The following is a 14259-nucleotide window of genomic DNA, read 5'->3' as shown; positions in this document are numbered from 1 at the left end:
TTTCAGATGCCATAAAAGGGCTTCGCCTTAAGTATTTCAATAACATTGAGTGAGAAATTACCTCTTTCTAAAAAACTACGTTACTTCAGAGGGAGCCGATGTTTTGAACAATCAACAGCTCGCAATTTTTATTTTTTATTTTATGCAAGTCGCTGTTTCCAGAGGCCGTTGCCACCTACTCCTAGGGCTGAAACAGGGTTACCCCTTTCACAGTCCATACGAATGTAGGCTTGGGTATCATCAATTCGAAGCCTGGCCGGTAGAGCAGAAAGCACTAACTCCCCAATCTTTAATTGCTCGTTATCAAGAAAGTTCTTATGCTAACAATCTTTTTGAGTAATAACCAATGTGTCAAGTGCCTTCTTTAAGCGTCCCATGTCCGTCTGTCGGCTTCCTCCCTAGGTCCCTAGCCTCTCGGGGGTTTAAATTAGTCATAGTCAGAAACAAAACAAAAGTCAGTGTCTTAATGTTTACATTGGCTGCGAGTGGCATTTGAAAATTTTGCACGATGGAAGTATAAATAATAGAGGCTTGCGGTAACAACATTGTGTAAATCTCTTCTATGTAGTGTTGGTTATTATAAATAAGAAGTGGTTATATAATGACTCAACGGTTCGATCAGCATGCTTTGATTGTCTTCAGAAAATAGAGAATTATTAACCCGGTGTTACCGCAAACCTCTTTAACGGTATCTCTATCATCACGTCTTCAAAGGTTAAGGTCAAAGATTGGGGAGAAAGGTTCACAAGAAAATAAGTTGATCTTAAAAAAAAAATACGGCAATTATTGTTTTGATTGTTCCATATTTTTTTAGTTAATAACGGGTAGCACCATGTGCATATTTTTGTTTCAGAAAAGAACCGGCGGTAAACGACTCGTTTTATAAACCACTCGTTCTTTTCAGAACCAACCCTAATCAAAAGAAGTATAGTGCTACCAAAAACCTAACCCATACTACCACTATTTGCAAAAAGAATCCTCTACATATACTGTATAATGTCAAATAATTTTTGGGGAAAACTATGTATTTACAATCTGGATAGTCAGTCAAATTAAACAAATTTATAAACTAAAAACGTTGAAACTTAATCAATCTCTCAAGCTCATGATTTTGTTTGATACAAAAAAGAACACTTATATTGTCTTTATTTGCAATATTGCATGTACATTCGTTAATGTCTTTACATTATCATTATTTATTTCAATACAACATTATAGTAACCATTATGATCAAATTACACGTTTCTTAGAGGTGTTACAAGAACACTAACATTTCATTTCTTTAAACTCATTTCTAAGGGTGCGTTCGTTTAGCTTCCCTGGGTCGAACCGGTGTGTGGCGGTTTTTTTTTCCCAGGACGAACGTGGGTAATTATCTGCACACGTTCGTTCTGGAAAAAACAACCGCCACACACTGGGGTCGACCCAGGGAAGCTACCATAAATTCAACCAAGGTGGGACCCTCTACAACATACATGTACACTGAGCCGATATACGTCTAGTCACCTGACGTCTTTTTCAAACACTGCTTTTTCATATTGTTTCAAATACTGCTAGGTGAAAACTTTACAAAAATGACAATATCAAGCGATGTTAAAAAAAACACGATTTCATTTTTAAAAACTACTGTAAACAAAGCGTTACACAAGGCCAAAGAGAGGTCAGAAGGGAATAGACGGGCACCTTTTTGTTTATATATACGACATAGAATGACAATCATTATTGTAAGCAAGAAAGATACTAGACAAAGATGGCTACGTTAAAATTATACAACTAATTAATAAAAGACTAACTATGTGGTTTGTACCATACTGTTCAGAAGTGAAACTATATTAGTCAAATTGATTTATACAAAAAAAAACATTTTCAATCATTTTTTTTATCATTAAAGTTAAACTTTACACTTATTTTGTTATAATCTAAAATACAAAACGTGCAGCCAAGACTCAGAGGGTCGATGAACACATTCGGATATTATTCGGATTTGACTCAGACGAATACTGGGAATCGTTCGATTCACATTGTTCAGAGAAGTATTCGAATACGTGTATTCGATTTTTATTTTGTGTCAAGGGAGGATTTCAAACCAATTAATAGTATCGACGGATGATGTTTGTAGGCAAGGAGGCAATTAACTACACATGGCCCAATTTCGTTAAGCTGTTAAGCAGAAGAAAAAAACTGCTAAAGAAATTCCTTTGCTTAGCAAAAAATGAGTGGGCACCAGTCACAACAACTTTATGGAATGTTAGCGGGAAACCTATTTTCTTTCCAAGCAAGATGTTTCTGTGCTTAGCAGGTGTTTGTGCATGAGTTGGGCACCAGTCACAAAAACAATGTCAACTTCATGGAATGTTGGCGGGAAACCTATTTTCTTTCCAAGCATGATTTTTCTGTGCTTAGCAGGTGTTTGTCCTTACAGTCATAAGATTGGGCCCAGATACACAAGAAACACTTCCACAGCACAAGAAACAGTCTTCTAGCTTTAACTTGTTTCCCCAAGAAAATAATGAGAACACTTATTAGTGGATTTTCATATTGGAGATACATGCCTGGAATTGCCTATAAACTGTATAGTAATCTGCATCGTGTGACGTACATAGACAGAGTCATAAAAAGATTTGATTAAAACCGATAAACTGTAACAGATTGGACGATTATTTATGGCAGATCGGACAAACTCTTCTTAGGTGGAATTCCGGCTGGTTTTTCCTTCTCTTTCCTTTTCTCTTCAAACATCAGGATGCTGAGAAACAAAATAAAGAAAGCAAAAAGTTACCCCACAAAATTATTTTATCCGATGAAAACTTTACATAATAGTATTGTAAAGTCGTTGAGTTGCGAGACCCGCTGCTAAAACATAGGATTCGAACTGCCCCTACCGGGCAACCTCTGAGTCTTTAGCTACCGGGCCATCTCGGTAGTCTAGTCGGTAAGACATCTGCTCTAGATTGGCAAAGGTCGTGGGTTCGAATCCCACCCCGAGTATTTATATGCATGTGATGTCCCCCCCCCCCCCCCCCCACAGAACTGGGAGAAGGTACCGACTATACAGTGCATCAACACGTCGGTTTATGTGGGTCACCAAGTAATACTATTTATCCGGTGCAAATTTAACATCATCAAATGTTACTTCTCAATATTTTTGATAGAAAAATACAATCGATATTAACTGTTCACTGACGTCCCTTTTGGGTTGGATTTTAGAGGGGGAAATAAAGGTGAGGTGATTATTTTGTCAAAGGGTACATTTTTGAAAGTTTGTTTTAAATTTGAGACTCAGTGTGCGTGTCGCGGTTCTATTTTGTTTTAGCGAAATTCTCACGTGACCCTTGTGGTATCTATAATATTTTTCTATGGTGATAAATATTCGATCTTTTTACCGCTTGTTTTGAAAACAATATTATGAAAAACGATGTGACACCAGACATGTTTTGAGAAAATGTGACATTCTGTTTATCAGTTCATATGTCTATACAAACGAGGGCTAACGGATCCGTTGGTACCGTCCTACTTTCGGTCAGTTTGGCGGCCATCTTGAATTACGTCAGCCATCTTGGATTTTCAAACCTCGGTTGAACAATCAACATTGCGTTTCATCATAAATGCACGCATTATATTACAAATTTTTGGGTTTTTAAATTTTAACTTATCCGTGAAGTGACAGCAAAGTGGAAATATGTCGAGGGTAGTTTTGTTCAAGCCTTTAAAAACAAGAAGAGCAACCAAAAAAATGTATTCGGTCTTTAATCGGTAGCCAGCGATGGGGTAATTATGTGATACTCACATCTTTAAAACACTGTTCTTCTTGCCCAGCATCATCTCAATGAACTCATTGTAGTTGATTGTGCCCGAGTTGTTGGTGTCTACTTCAGCAATCATCTTCTTCACTTCCAGAAGGTTCTTCGGTTGACCTAGTTTCTCCATCATGAACGTCACATCTTTGACGTCTGTGATTGGATAGTTTTTATATGAAAAAGATTTCCATGAGAGCAATTTAGTTCTACTCAAGGGGTATAAACTTAGGAAGAAACTATAAATAAATAGTAAATTTCTGGGTACAACCACGTGTAAATCTCTTTAGTGTGAGTGTTGGCTTTGAAAAGAGGTGGTTTGGTCTGAAAAGCGCCGGTTTGGTCTCGAAGTTTCGGACAGTATACTCTGCTCGTCTTCAGGGTATAAACTTGTTATGAAAGACTTGATAATCACACTCTATAAAACACACTTCAAAAATGCATCCCTGTGGAGACATCTTTTGTTCTTTCCATTGTCCCTGTTCTGTAGATCCTCCCGTATACATGTACTTTGTACACAAAATTCCTTGAGGAGCACCTGTCTTTAGAATTTCCCTATGGAGTTTTTCCCCCCTTTTTGTTTTGTCCTTGGTCTCCAAAAGGTACCGAATATGGGGCAGAGTTGAAACAAACAGTGTGTTCCTATTTCCATGCGTACAATCCATATCAAAGAAAACATTATTATTTCACACTCGAGTGCACGCCTTTAAAACAAGAGAGTGTAGTGTAACAAATTAAAAGATTGATAGAAAGTCAACGTAGATTGCAAATTTGGTTGCCCAAAAGCAGTCCTATGACGATCTGGTATTGGTTTTAAAAATCAATTTGAATGATTTAAAGACCATATGCTCTTTTCTTTGTGGGAAATCTGTCATCATGCCAGATGAATTATAAGAATAAATAAAGTAATAACACTCTCCTTCATGGCTTAATGGATGGTTAAACATGCATCACAAATTGAAGCTCTTCTTAAAGCATTGGTCTCACCCCAAACTATACAAAGACTTACCGAGGTCACCTGAGTCATCCTGATCGAATTCCATGAACTTGACTGCAATTTTAAAAGACATAAACAGTTGGTTTAAATATTATTGCGGCCATAAAATATTACGACTCTCTCTCGGAAACCACTTTAATATCACACATCACCATTTTGTAATTCGATCAACAATTAAGTGACATATAGTATTTTGTGTTTTCACTTCCTGTAACAATTTGTGGTGTTTCCCATTTAAAGGCACTGGACACATTTTTTTGTAATTGACAAAGACCAGTACTCTCACTTGGGGGATCCAAATAATGCGTAAAATAACAAACCGGTGAAAGTTTGGGTTAAATTGGTCATCGAAGTTGCAAGACAATAGTGAATGAAAAAAAAAACCACCCGTGTTGCACATATTCTTTGTGTGCTTTCATATGCATAATCATCATCATCTTCCAATACTGTGCAGAAACCTCCTCTGGAGTATAATACAAGGCTTGCCGTGTACTATTTAAGAGAGAAATTACCTCTTTCTCACAAACTACGTTACTTCAGAGGAAGCCGTTTCTAACAATGTTTTATATTATCAACAACTCTCCATTGTTCGTTTGTCAGTTTTTATGCTAACAATTGAGTATTAAGCAAAAGTTTCCAGTGCCTTAGAAAGGACTACTCTCTGTTAAAATTAAGATAACGTCCATCAGAGTGATTCACCACAGCACACAAATCAGTGGTGCATGGTGTTTACAGATAAGCTGATAAATTATCTACATCATCTTTGAACATAAGCCAAATAATGTTATACTCTATCTGTATATGATTATAAAATTGCAACCCGAATTAGCCAATATTAAAGGAACACTACAAAACTGGTTTTTGCTAACAAAACAGTTGCTGGCAGTGTAAGCACTTTATGTAATACACCATATACATAAACTGACAAACCTGTAGAAGTTTGAGATCGAACAGCCATCTGGGTCACAACAATAGTGAAAACCCGATTACACATTTTTGCAGGACATCCATTTCAATTTTCTTTAATAAAACGCTCACTGTGCGACAAACTCCGAACGGGAAATAAATTACTATTATTTTATTCCTAATCAAATAATATGACAATTCAGACAGAAATGTTTCAAGGGATGTCTTCTACTATCATCGTCATTACATACCGTGTAAGTTTTATGTAAATCTGTGATCTTAGACGATTTTTGTTCTTACTTATTCTGTCAAATGTTCCTTTAATAATACATGTTTACCAGATTACATTATGAGTAATGGCGGCAGCTCTTTGATGACATAAAGATACGTGTTTCAATATTAATACACTGCTATTTACTTATAGACACTACAACGCCTTCTTTCACAGTTGGCTGCAGCTTTCAATAAATTTCTGTCACAACTTGGCAGAAGGAATAACATCTGTCGTTGTATTTCAAGCTGAGGTTTGTTGACTTGGTGGAAAATAGTCTCATTATGACTTGACATCACATACATGACTTTATAAGATTAAGTGACATGGTTTGTTTTGTACGTAACTTAATTGGACCTGCAAATTAGCATCATTATGCACTGCGACTCTGGAATAGAGCGGTACTGTTTTGACTTTATTGCCGCCTTAAATATGGCGCCAAATGTTAACACATTTAATATCCAGGCAGGGCCATCTTACCCTTTTGAGATTTGGGATTGTACTGTTAAAGGGAACGTAATTTTTTTTTTTTTTTTTAGAATAGTTAAATTGTTTTAATTCTATATAATATATATACAATAAAACGAACCTGTGAAAATTTCATTTCAAAACATAGTTTTCCTTTTCGATCTGTGCTAGTATTTCTTGTTGCCATTTCACCGGTTTTCTAAGTTTTCATTGCTATGTCCTTTCACTTAGTTCTATCAAACCACCGGTTTTCCTACAATGTCCCGTTATTGTGTAGAGTGCATTATTTCGTTTATTCTCACTTAATTATGTTCCTTCTTGGTAATTTTTTTCTCTCTCTCTTTTACCGATTAATAATGAAAGAAAAAAAGAAACAGAAGTAGACCCAAAGAAAATAACACATAGACATGACTAAGTAGGCCCAAGTTAGTTAATTAAAGAAGATAATCATTCAAATTTCTGCAAACACATATTACGCCTTCATGGGTGATAACTATAATGTAACACTAATAAGTGAATTGTGATTCCCTCTTCGGTTTGTCTGTAACGTGATAACACCCATTGTGTCAATTTGAACACCCCAGTTTCTGCAACCAATATCTGGATCTTGTGAAATAATACTGCATACTCTCCACATAGTATCGGGGCATGCATTTTGGGGCAGAATAAATAACATAATGCAGGCCTGATACACGGAGACAATAAAGGCGATTGCCCCCCATGCCCGCTGGTCATTGCCTTGGTGCCCTTGAAATACTCCAGTATAAATTTACAATTTCCTCATTATCGGGTGCCCTTACCGAGGAGAAAATGCCTTGGTGCCTTCACTCTTTCAAAAACGAAGCACACAATCCATGATAAGTAACTATAAATACTGAATATTAAACTTGCGGGTACAACCATGTGTAAAATCTCTTTTGAAGGATTGGTGGCTCTGAAAAGAGCTGGTGTGGTCTTGACGTTTCGAACAGTATACTCTGCTCGTCTTTTTGAAGCACACGTGCCTAATAAAGTGCCCCCCCCCCCTAATGTTGTGTCCCATGTCCATTGGGGGATTGTAAACTTTGTCTTTAAAAATACCCACTTTTATAGTTGGCGAGTCTCTCTTCCAGATCTTCGTAAGAACTGTAGTCGCCATTTTTGACAAGTTCCTGCCAGAAAAAAGGAGAAAGAAAAACAATGTTTTTTTTTAGATAAACGAACCGGAAGTCAAACAAGTAAACCGAAAGTCAAACAAGGATATAAAACGGAAATGACCTTTGTAACTGATGCGCATGCGTGCTTTGATTGATTTGTATCCGTTTAAGAAGAATAGATGCATAACACTATAAGGCAAGAATTCATGTGCCAGACTAATTATTATTATTTTGGTAAACCCATCAGTTAGTTTTTATTTTAAAGGCAGTGGACACTATTGGTAATTGTCAAAGACTAGCCTTCACAGTTGATGTATCTCAACATAATGCATAAAAAAAAAACTGTGAAAATTTGAGCTCAATCGGTCATCGAACTTGCGAGATAATAATGAAAGAAAAAACACCCTTGTCACACGAAGTTGTGTGCGTTTAGATGGTTGATTTCGAGACCTCAAGTTCTCAATCTGAGGTCTCGAAATCAAATTCGTGGAAAATTACTTCTTTCTCGAAAACTATGGCACTTCAGAGGGTGCCGTTTGTCACAATGTTTTATACCACCAAAGGTTTTTGCTAATAATTATTTTGAGTAATTACCAATAGTGTCCACTGCCTTTAACGTTTTTAGGGTAACGAAATTAATAAATTGTGTACATTATAACAACCTAAGCTCCGCGTTTGGAACCGTCTCCCTCATCAAATCCGTTCCGCGGAGTCACTTTCAGTTTTTCAAGAAACATCTCAAAACTTTCCTGTTCAATGACTGATTGCTTTCACTGTTTTTCCATTATCAGTGCCATTATTTATTTGCTTATTGTACAGTTTCTTGTAAAGCGCTGTGGTACCTTGTGTAAGAGCGCTATAATGTCTCTTGTAGACCTTATGCACATGACGTCATTTCAGTAGGGCGCCCTCACCTAGAGGTCAAAAGCAGGTTGTTCATTGGCCAATCCTGCGCCCCGCGCGTACAAATCTGTGCGTTTCGATTGTTTCGTCACCGTTTTTCCTACTAAGATGGCCGCTGGATGACGTCAATGCATAATTTCTATTATAATTATTATTAACCTGTGGTCTCTGTGCTTTAAAGGCAGTGGCCACTATTGGTAATTACTCAAAATAATTATTAGCATAAAACCTTACTTGGTAACGAGTAATGGGGAGAGGTTGATAGTATAAAACATTGTGAGAAACGGCTCCCTCTGAAGTAACGTAGTTTTCGAGAAAGAAGTAATATTTTCCATGAATTTGATTTCGAGACCTTAGATTTAGAATTTGAGGTCTCGAAATCAACCATCCCAAAGCACACAACGTCGTGTGTGTGACAAGGGTGTTTTTCTTCCATTATTATCTCGCAACTTCGACGACCGTTTGAGCTCAAATTTTCACAAGTTTGTTATTTCATGCATAATGTTGAGATACACCAAGTGAGAAAACTGGTCCATATGACAATTAACAATAAGGTCTTTAACTTTTGAGGAGAGTTGATGAATTTAGGCGGTACAGTTGGTCCTGCAGGGTTTGGAATTTGAGGAGTGCATCATAAAATCTTGCAGCTAATCGGTTTTGGAAAAAGCATATTAATTTTTCGGGGTGTCTTTCTTTTTTGGGGGTAATTAGTAACAATTTCAGCCGGCTAAGAAGCCAACAATTGAAAAGAAATCTGATATTTAGTTGTCAGAATATATATTAGATTGATTTTCAAGAGTTTGATTAATCGTTGCCCCGCCCCTGGTTAAAAACAAACATACCGTAGGCCTTTTCGAAACATTAGCTCCAGCTCGGCCCTGGCTCCGTCAGTGTTGAGAACGTGCACGATTTTTGTAAGAGGCTTACGCATAGGAAAACAAAGCCTAAACCATGACCCAAACTAAAAACCGTGTTTTCGAAAGGGCTTCTAAGTGACAAACGTTGAAAACATACCTCGTTTATTTCCGACAATGCTCCGTCTTGGTCCTTCTTCAACGCGCCCCACTTTTTCCCGCCTAAAAACAAAAAACAAAAAAAAAACAACCAGAATCAATACAGGAATAGAGTTTTCAGGTATAGGAATGGGTATTTTGGACTAGTAGATAAACTGTATAAGGGCTGGCGTGACGTCATGTTGCTATGAAGTTTAAACAGCGTAGAATAAGAAAACCCACCGGTCTATATATCTATGGCAACGTGACGTCACACACTTGCAGCAACACGTGCGTAAAGTATGTGGTTGGAGCTTTCCCATGGTTTGAGAGTTGGCTGCGAAAGCGTGACTCAAGATCGACACCCAATAGTAAAATGCACTGGACACCTTTGGTAATTGTCAAAGACCTGTTTGTCTTAAAGGCAGTGAACACTATTGGTAATTGTCAAAGACTAGTCTTCTCACTTGGTGTATCTCAACATATGCATAAAATAACAAAATTTGAAATCAATTGGTCGCCGAAGTTGCGCGAGAATATATGGAAGAAAAAAACACTTTGTTGCTCAGGTTGTGTGCTTTCAGATGCCTTGAATTCGAGACCTCAATTGAGGTCTCGATTTGAATTCAATGAGAAATTACTTCTTTCTCAAACACTATTTTACTTCAGAGGGAGCCAGTTCTCACACGATGTTTTACACTACCAACAGCTCTCCATTTCTCGTAATCAAGTAAGTTTTTATGCTAACAATTATGTTGAGTAATTACCAAAAGTTCCTTTAAGGGCACTTGACACGATAGAAAACACTCAAAATATATAATTAGCATACAAACGTATAATTTGTCACGAGCAACGGAGAGCAGAGTAACAAATAGACTCCCTCTGAAGTAACGTTTAGTTTTTGAGAATAAGGTAGTTTCTCACTGCAATTTGATGAATCTGAGAAAGACTTTAGGACTGAAGCAAGCCTTTACCAGTCATCTGAAATTTGCGCAACAAGGGTGTTTTATCTTAATTCATGATTTTCTTGCAACTTCGATGACCAATTGAACCCAAATTTCCACAGATTTGTTATTTGGAGCATGTTGGGATACACCAAAGGAGAATACGGGTGTTGGCAATTACCAAAGGTGTCCAGTGCCTTTAGCACTAATACCGTAATCAGTAGTAGGCCTATACACAGTAATACTTGATTTGATAGTATACTTTATTTCTTGTTTACACAAAAGTTCCTATAGTATGTGGATTTCTGGGGCCAATGTTCACTCATGCCAACTTTGCAAGGTGTAATCCCTTCTATTTTGAGAATAAAAAATTACGCCGCCCGATCAAAACTAGGGTCAAAGGTAAAGCGTTTAATACCAAGTGTCAATAGGTAGGAATTAAATGAATCTAAACTTACGGATTCAGAAAGGGGATTATGAATAAAAATGATGTAGGCGTACTGTAAAGTTTAGGTTTGTTAAAACTGTGCTGAGTACGGAAGCAGCGCCATGTTGACACAGAGGTTACTCTGTCCCCCCCCCCCACCCCTTCTATAAAGAACTGCACTTGACGCCTTGAATGTGTGTTTTTTTTTACATTCTGGCGTGCGTTCCGGTCATATTAGTTTCTTTGCATGTCCTTTATCGTATATCATCAACATGTTTTTCGTGCCCAAATGGTCTCAACTTTTGACTTGTTTGCACACGGCCTAAACGGCTACATGTACGATCCCCCCCCCCCCGTGAAATCTGGAAGTGGATGTTTCAACCGAGTGTACTTTTTGGGCAAAGCTTTCAGAAGAATCACCCCCAAAATAAACGCCTCGAGCAAACTGTAGAGTCACGCATGATTTCAACTACCCTTTTACTTCCTTTTCCTTTATGAAAGAGGCCATTTTAAAGCCACTGTTGGACACATTTTGTAATTGTCGAAGACTAGTATTATCACGTATCACAACATGCACAAACATCTGTGAAAATGTGTACTCTATTGGTCCGTCATCGAAGTTGCAAAAAATTGATAAAAGAAAAAAAAACACCCTTATTGCACAATAAATGTTTGTGTTTTCAGATGCCTATAATAAAATGATTCAGGCCTGGTGAAACCTTTTAAATATGAGTGAAAAACTGCCTCTTTCTCAAAATCTTCGTTACTTCAGAGCATGTTCAGAGGGAGCCGTTTCTTACAGAGCAACAGCTCTCAATTGCTCGTTATCAAGTACGTTTTTATGGTAACAATGATTTCAAGTATTAAATTACCCAAAGTGTCCAGTGCCTTTAAAATTAGGTTTTGTTGTGTCCCCCCCCCCAAAAAAAAAAAAAATAAATAAAAATGTTGTTGTACCATATAGGGTACATTACAGAAAGTGTTTTTTTTCTTCTCTTGAATGAAAGATAATTTTAAACTACATCAATAAACGACGTGCAAACCATATCCGGGGTGGGAATGTATTGCGAAATGGAACAAAAATCCAGGGCCTACTCATCAATCCACAGAACTCATCAAAACAACTCTATACACCAGCGGTATGCTTTTGAGTCTAATCCAAGCATAAACATAACAAAATATAGGGGAATTCCCTTTAAACGACCAAAACAACAATAATCCAAAAGGTTCTTATATATATGGGCATAACTCTTTCAATGAGGAAGTGTTCCTCGTTTTCTGTTGTATTGCTATTTGATGCCAAGTGATGTCAAATTATATTATAATATATTTCTGGTAATGAAACCAAGGATGTCTCATAAAGTGAACTTAATCACCGTAGCTCGCAAGCCTGAGGAAACCTGTAAAACAGGGGTGCTTGTTATGTGAACCAGACACACCGGGGTTAGCTCCTATATTCTTTCACGATTATGGGGGCTATAAGGTACACTGCCAATCCCAGTAAACGGGACAACACCATACTTTAGCCATCCCAACCTCACTTTGAATTTAGAAAAGGAAGGTATGGAGAAGGTATGAAGAGAACGATGACACATGGGTTAAATTTCCAAAAGCCTGTATAATCAAAGACAAAATTTGCTTAGCACAAACAAACTTTTGCTTAGCAAAAATAGGTCACCAGGCAGACCGCTGCAACTGGTATACCCCGGCAAATTTGCTTAGCAGACTAAGTCTTCAACGGAGAGTCAGAACGGGTAAGAAGTTTGAATCTTTACATGGTGTTGATAATAATAATAAAAAACTATAAATAAGCTGTATGAAAACTTGCGGGTATACAACAACCAAGTAATAAAACTCTGCATGCTGAGAAAGTACCAAGAGCCGGTTTGGTCTCGACTTTGCGAACATATCTGCTCGTCTTCAAGGAAAACAAATTCAGAGCCAACACTCTCAGTCTCATAACAGAGTTTACTTACATAAACTATTGTACCCGCAAGTTTACTATTATTCATCCTTTTTTCTTCATAGCCTGGTATAGTTATCGATCATTCAATAAGTTTTGTTGTTGAGAAAATACCATCTTCAGAGAAATTTTGTGAGAGTCAATAACACCCCCCCCCCCCCACAGAAAAAAAGAAGTTGTACATACAAAGTTTTATATACATGGTTGTACCCGCAAGTTTGCTATTATTCATCCCTTTTCTTCTTAGCCTGGTATAGTGATCGACCAACAAGTTTTGTTGTGGAATATTACGGACAAAAGGGTTTGGAAACAAATATTGATTAGATTGAACTGTCTTCGATTTTGGGACCGTCGTGAAGATAAGGGGGGTTATGATAATCGCTCTGCGACGAACTGGGAATAAAGTGAACGCTGTCAATATAGATGCATATAGATCAAGATAGGAACAGATGCATAAAACAATTTTCTACCTCCATGGTTGAAGAGGAAGACAATTGGGAGCAGAAGTACACATTGATGAAATTGTTTTAATCTGAATCAGAATTTTATAATCGGTAAAGCATCCAAATGGAAACATCACACAATTTTTTTGTAGATAAAACAATGAATTCACATGGGAGGAAAACCATTATAGGCAAAACTCACACAGTCAGGTAGTGAGTGAAAATCCAACCCACTTTCAAGGCTCCGATCTGGGTATCGAACCGAGTTCCATTGCAGAGGGAGGGAGACCAAGCCTTCCCTGAGCCAACCTGACTGCTCTGACGATCTCTAAAGCCAGTCCGTCAACCATGAATCAAACACACTCGACAGCCGTTGACAAAGCAATTAAAGAGCAATCAGAGATGTACACAAGTACAATTGAAGACCACTTCACGTTGAAATGAATGACTAAACACAAACTATGCGCAGTGCACACCATGCAACTATACTGTGCACAATAATTACCATCTCTGTCTCCTCGAGATGGGATAAGATGATGATGGAATGCTAATTATTTACCTTGTTTATCGGCATGATCCACCTTGGTGCTCGGCATCTTGTGAAGTGTTTTTTTTTTCACAAACAATGGGATATTCTCAAACGTCCTGAGTGATAGCGTTGTCTGGATGTGTTCAGATGGGGAGTTTGAGCCTTGACCCTTGTCAAACCACAGTGTTTGTGCAGACGGTGTGAACACCTTGCACTGTCCTAATACAGGTTAAAATTAGCAGACGATCCCGGTAAAAATGTCTTTCAGATTGGCTCTTGTAACAGTATCCTCAATGGAAAAATCTTGCTGTCGAGTGTGTATTGGTTTCGCTTATGAAGAGTGGTACTTTATTTCCAAGCCCGAAAATCCCCCTAAAAACACTTCCTCAAATTCTGTAATGGATTATGCACATCGTGGGCATGCAGTCAACGGAGATTTCCTTGTTTGGATGCGACCATTATACGAAAGGGGGGTTATTTTATAAC

At 37.7% G+C, this 14259-nt stretch overlaps 1 protein-coding gene across 1 annotated transcript; it reads right to left on the bottom strand.

Annotated features, from left to right (window-relative positions):
• Positions 1-2563: 2563 nt before the first annotated feature.
• On the bottom strand, positions 2564-14174 carry LOC117303262 (allograft inflammatory factor 1-like). The gene is made up of 6 exons (XM_033787418.1): positions 13804-14174; positions 9490-9551; positions 7521-7587; positions 4804-4845; positions 3788-3950; positions 2564-2746 (listed from the first exon to the last, which is right to left on the bottom strand). The coding sequence occupies exons 1-6, from the start codon at positions 13838-13840 to the stop codon at positions 2662-2664; spliced, it is 456 nt and encodes a 151-aa protein (XP_033643309.1). The 5' UTR covers positions 13841-14174; the 3' UTR covers positions 2564-2661.
• Positions 14175-14259: the final 85 nt, after the last annotated feature.

Source organism: Asterias rubens, chromosome 19 (assembly GCF_902459465.1).
Source record: "Asterias rubens chromosome 19, eAstRub1.3, whole genome shotgun sequence".
NCBI classification, from domain to species: domain Eukaryota; kingdom Metazoa; phylum Echinodermata; class Asteroidea; order Forcipulatida; family Asteriidae; genus Asterias; species Asterias rubens.
The sequence above is the reverse complement of the archived record's forward strand: the minus strand, read 5'-3'. Positions and strand labels throughout refer to the sequence as shown.

Bases quoted from the DNA above. Each gene is read 5' to 3' on its own strand.
- LOC117303262 (XM_033787418.1), bottom strand. From the start codon at position 13,840: ATGCCGAGCACCAAGGTGGATCATGCCGATAAACAAG. The intron at 9,552-13,803 runs GTAAATAATTAG...TTTTGTTTTTAG, and splicing joins GGATCATGCCGATAAACAAG to GCGGGAAAAAGTGGGGCGCG. The intron at 3,951-4,803 runs GTAAGTCTTTGT...ATCCAATCACAG, and splicing joins GGATGACTCAGGTGACCTCG to ACGTCAAAGATGTGACGTTC.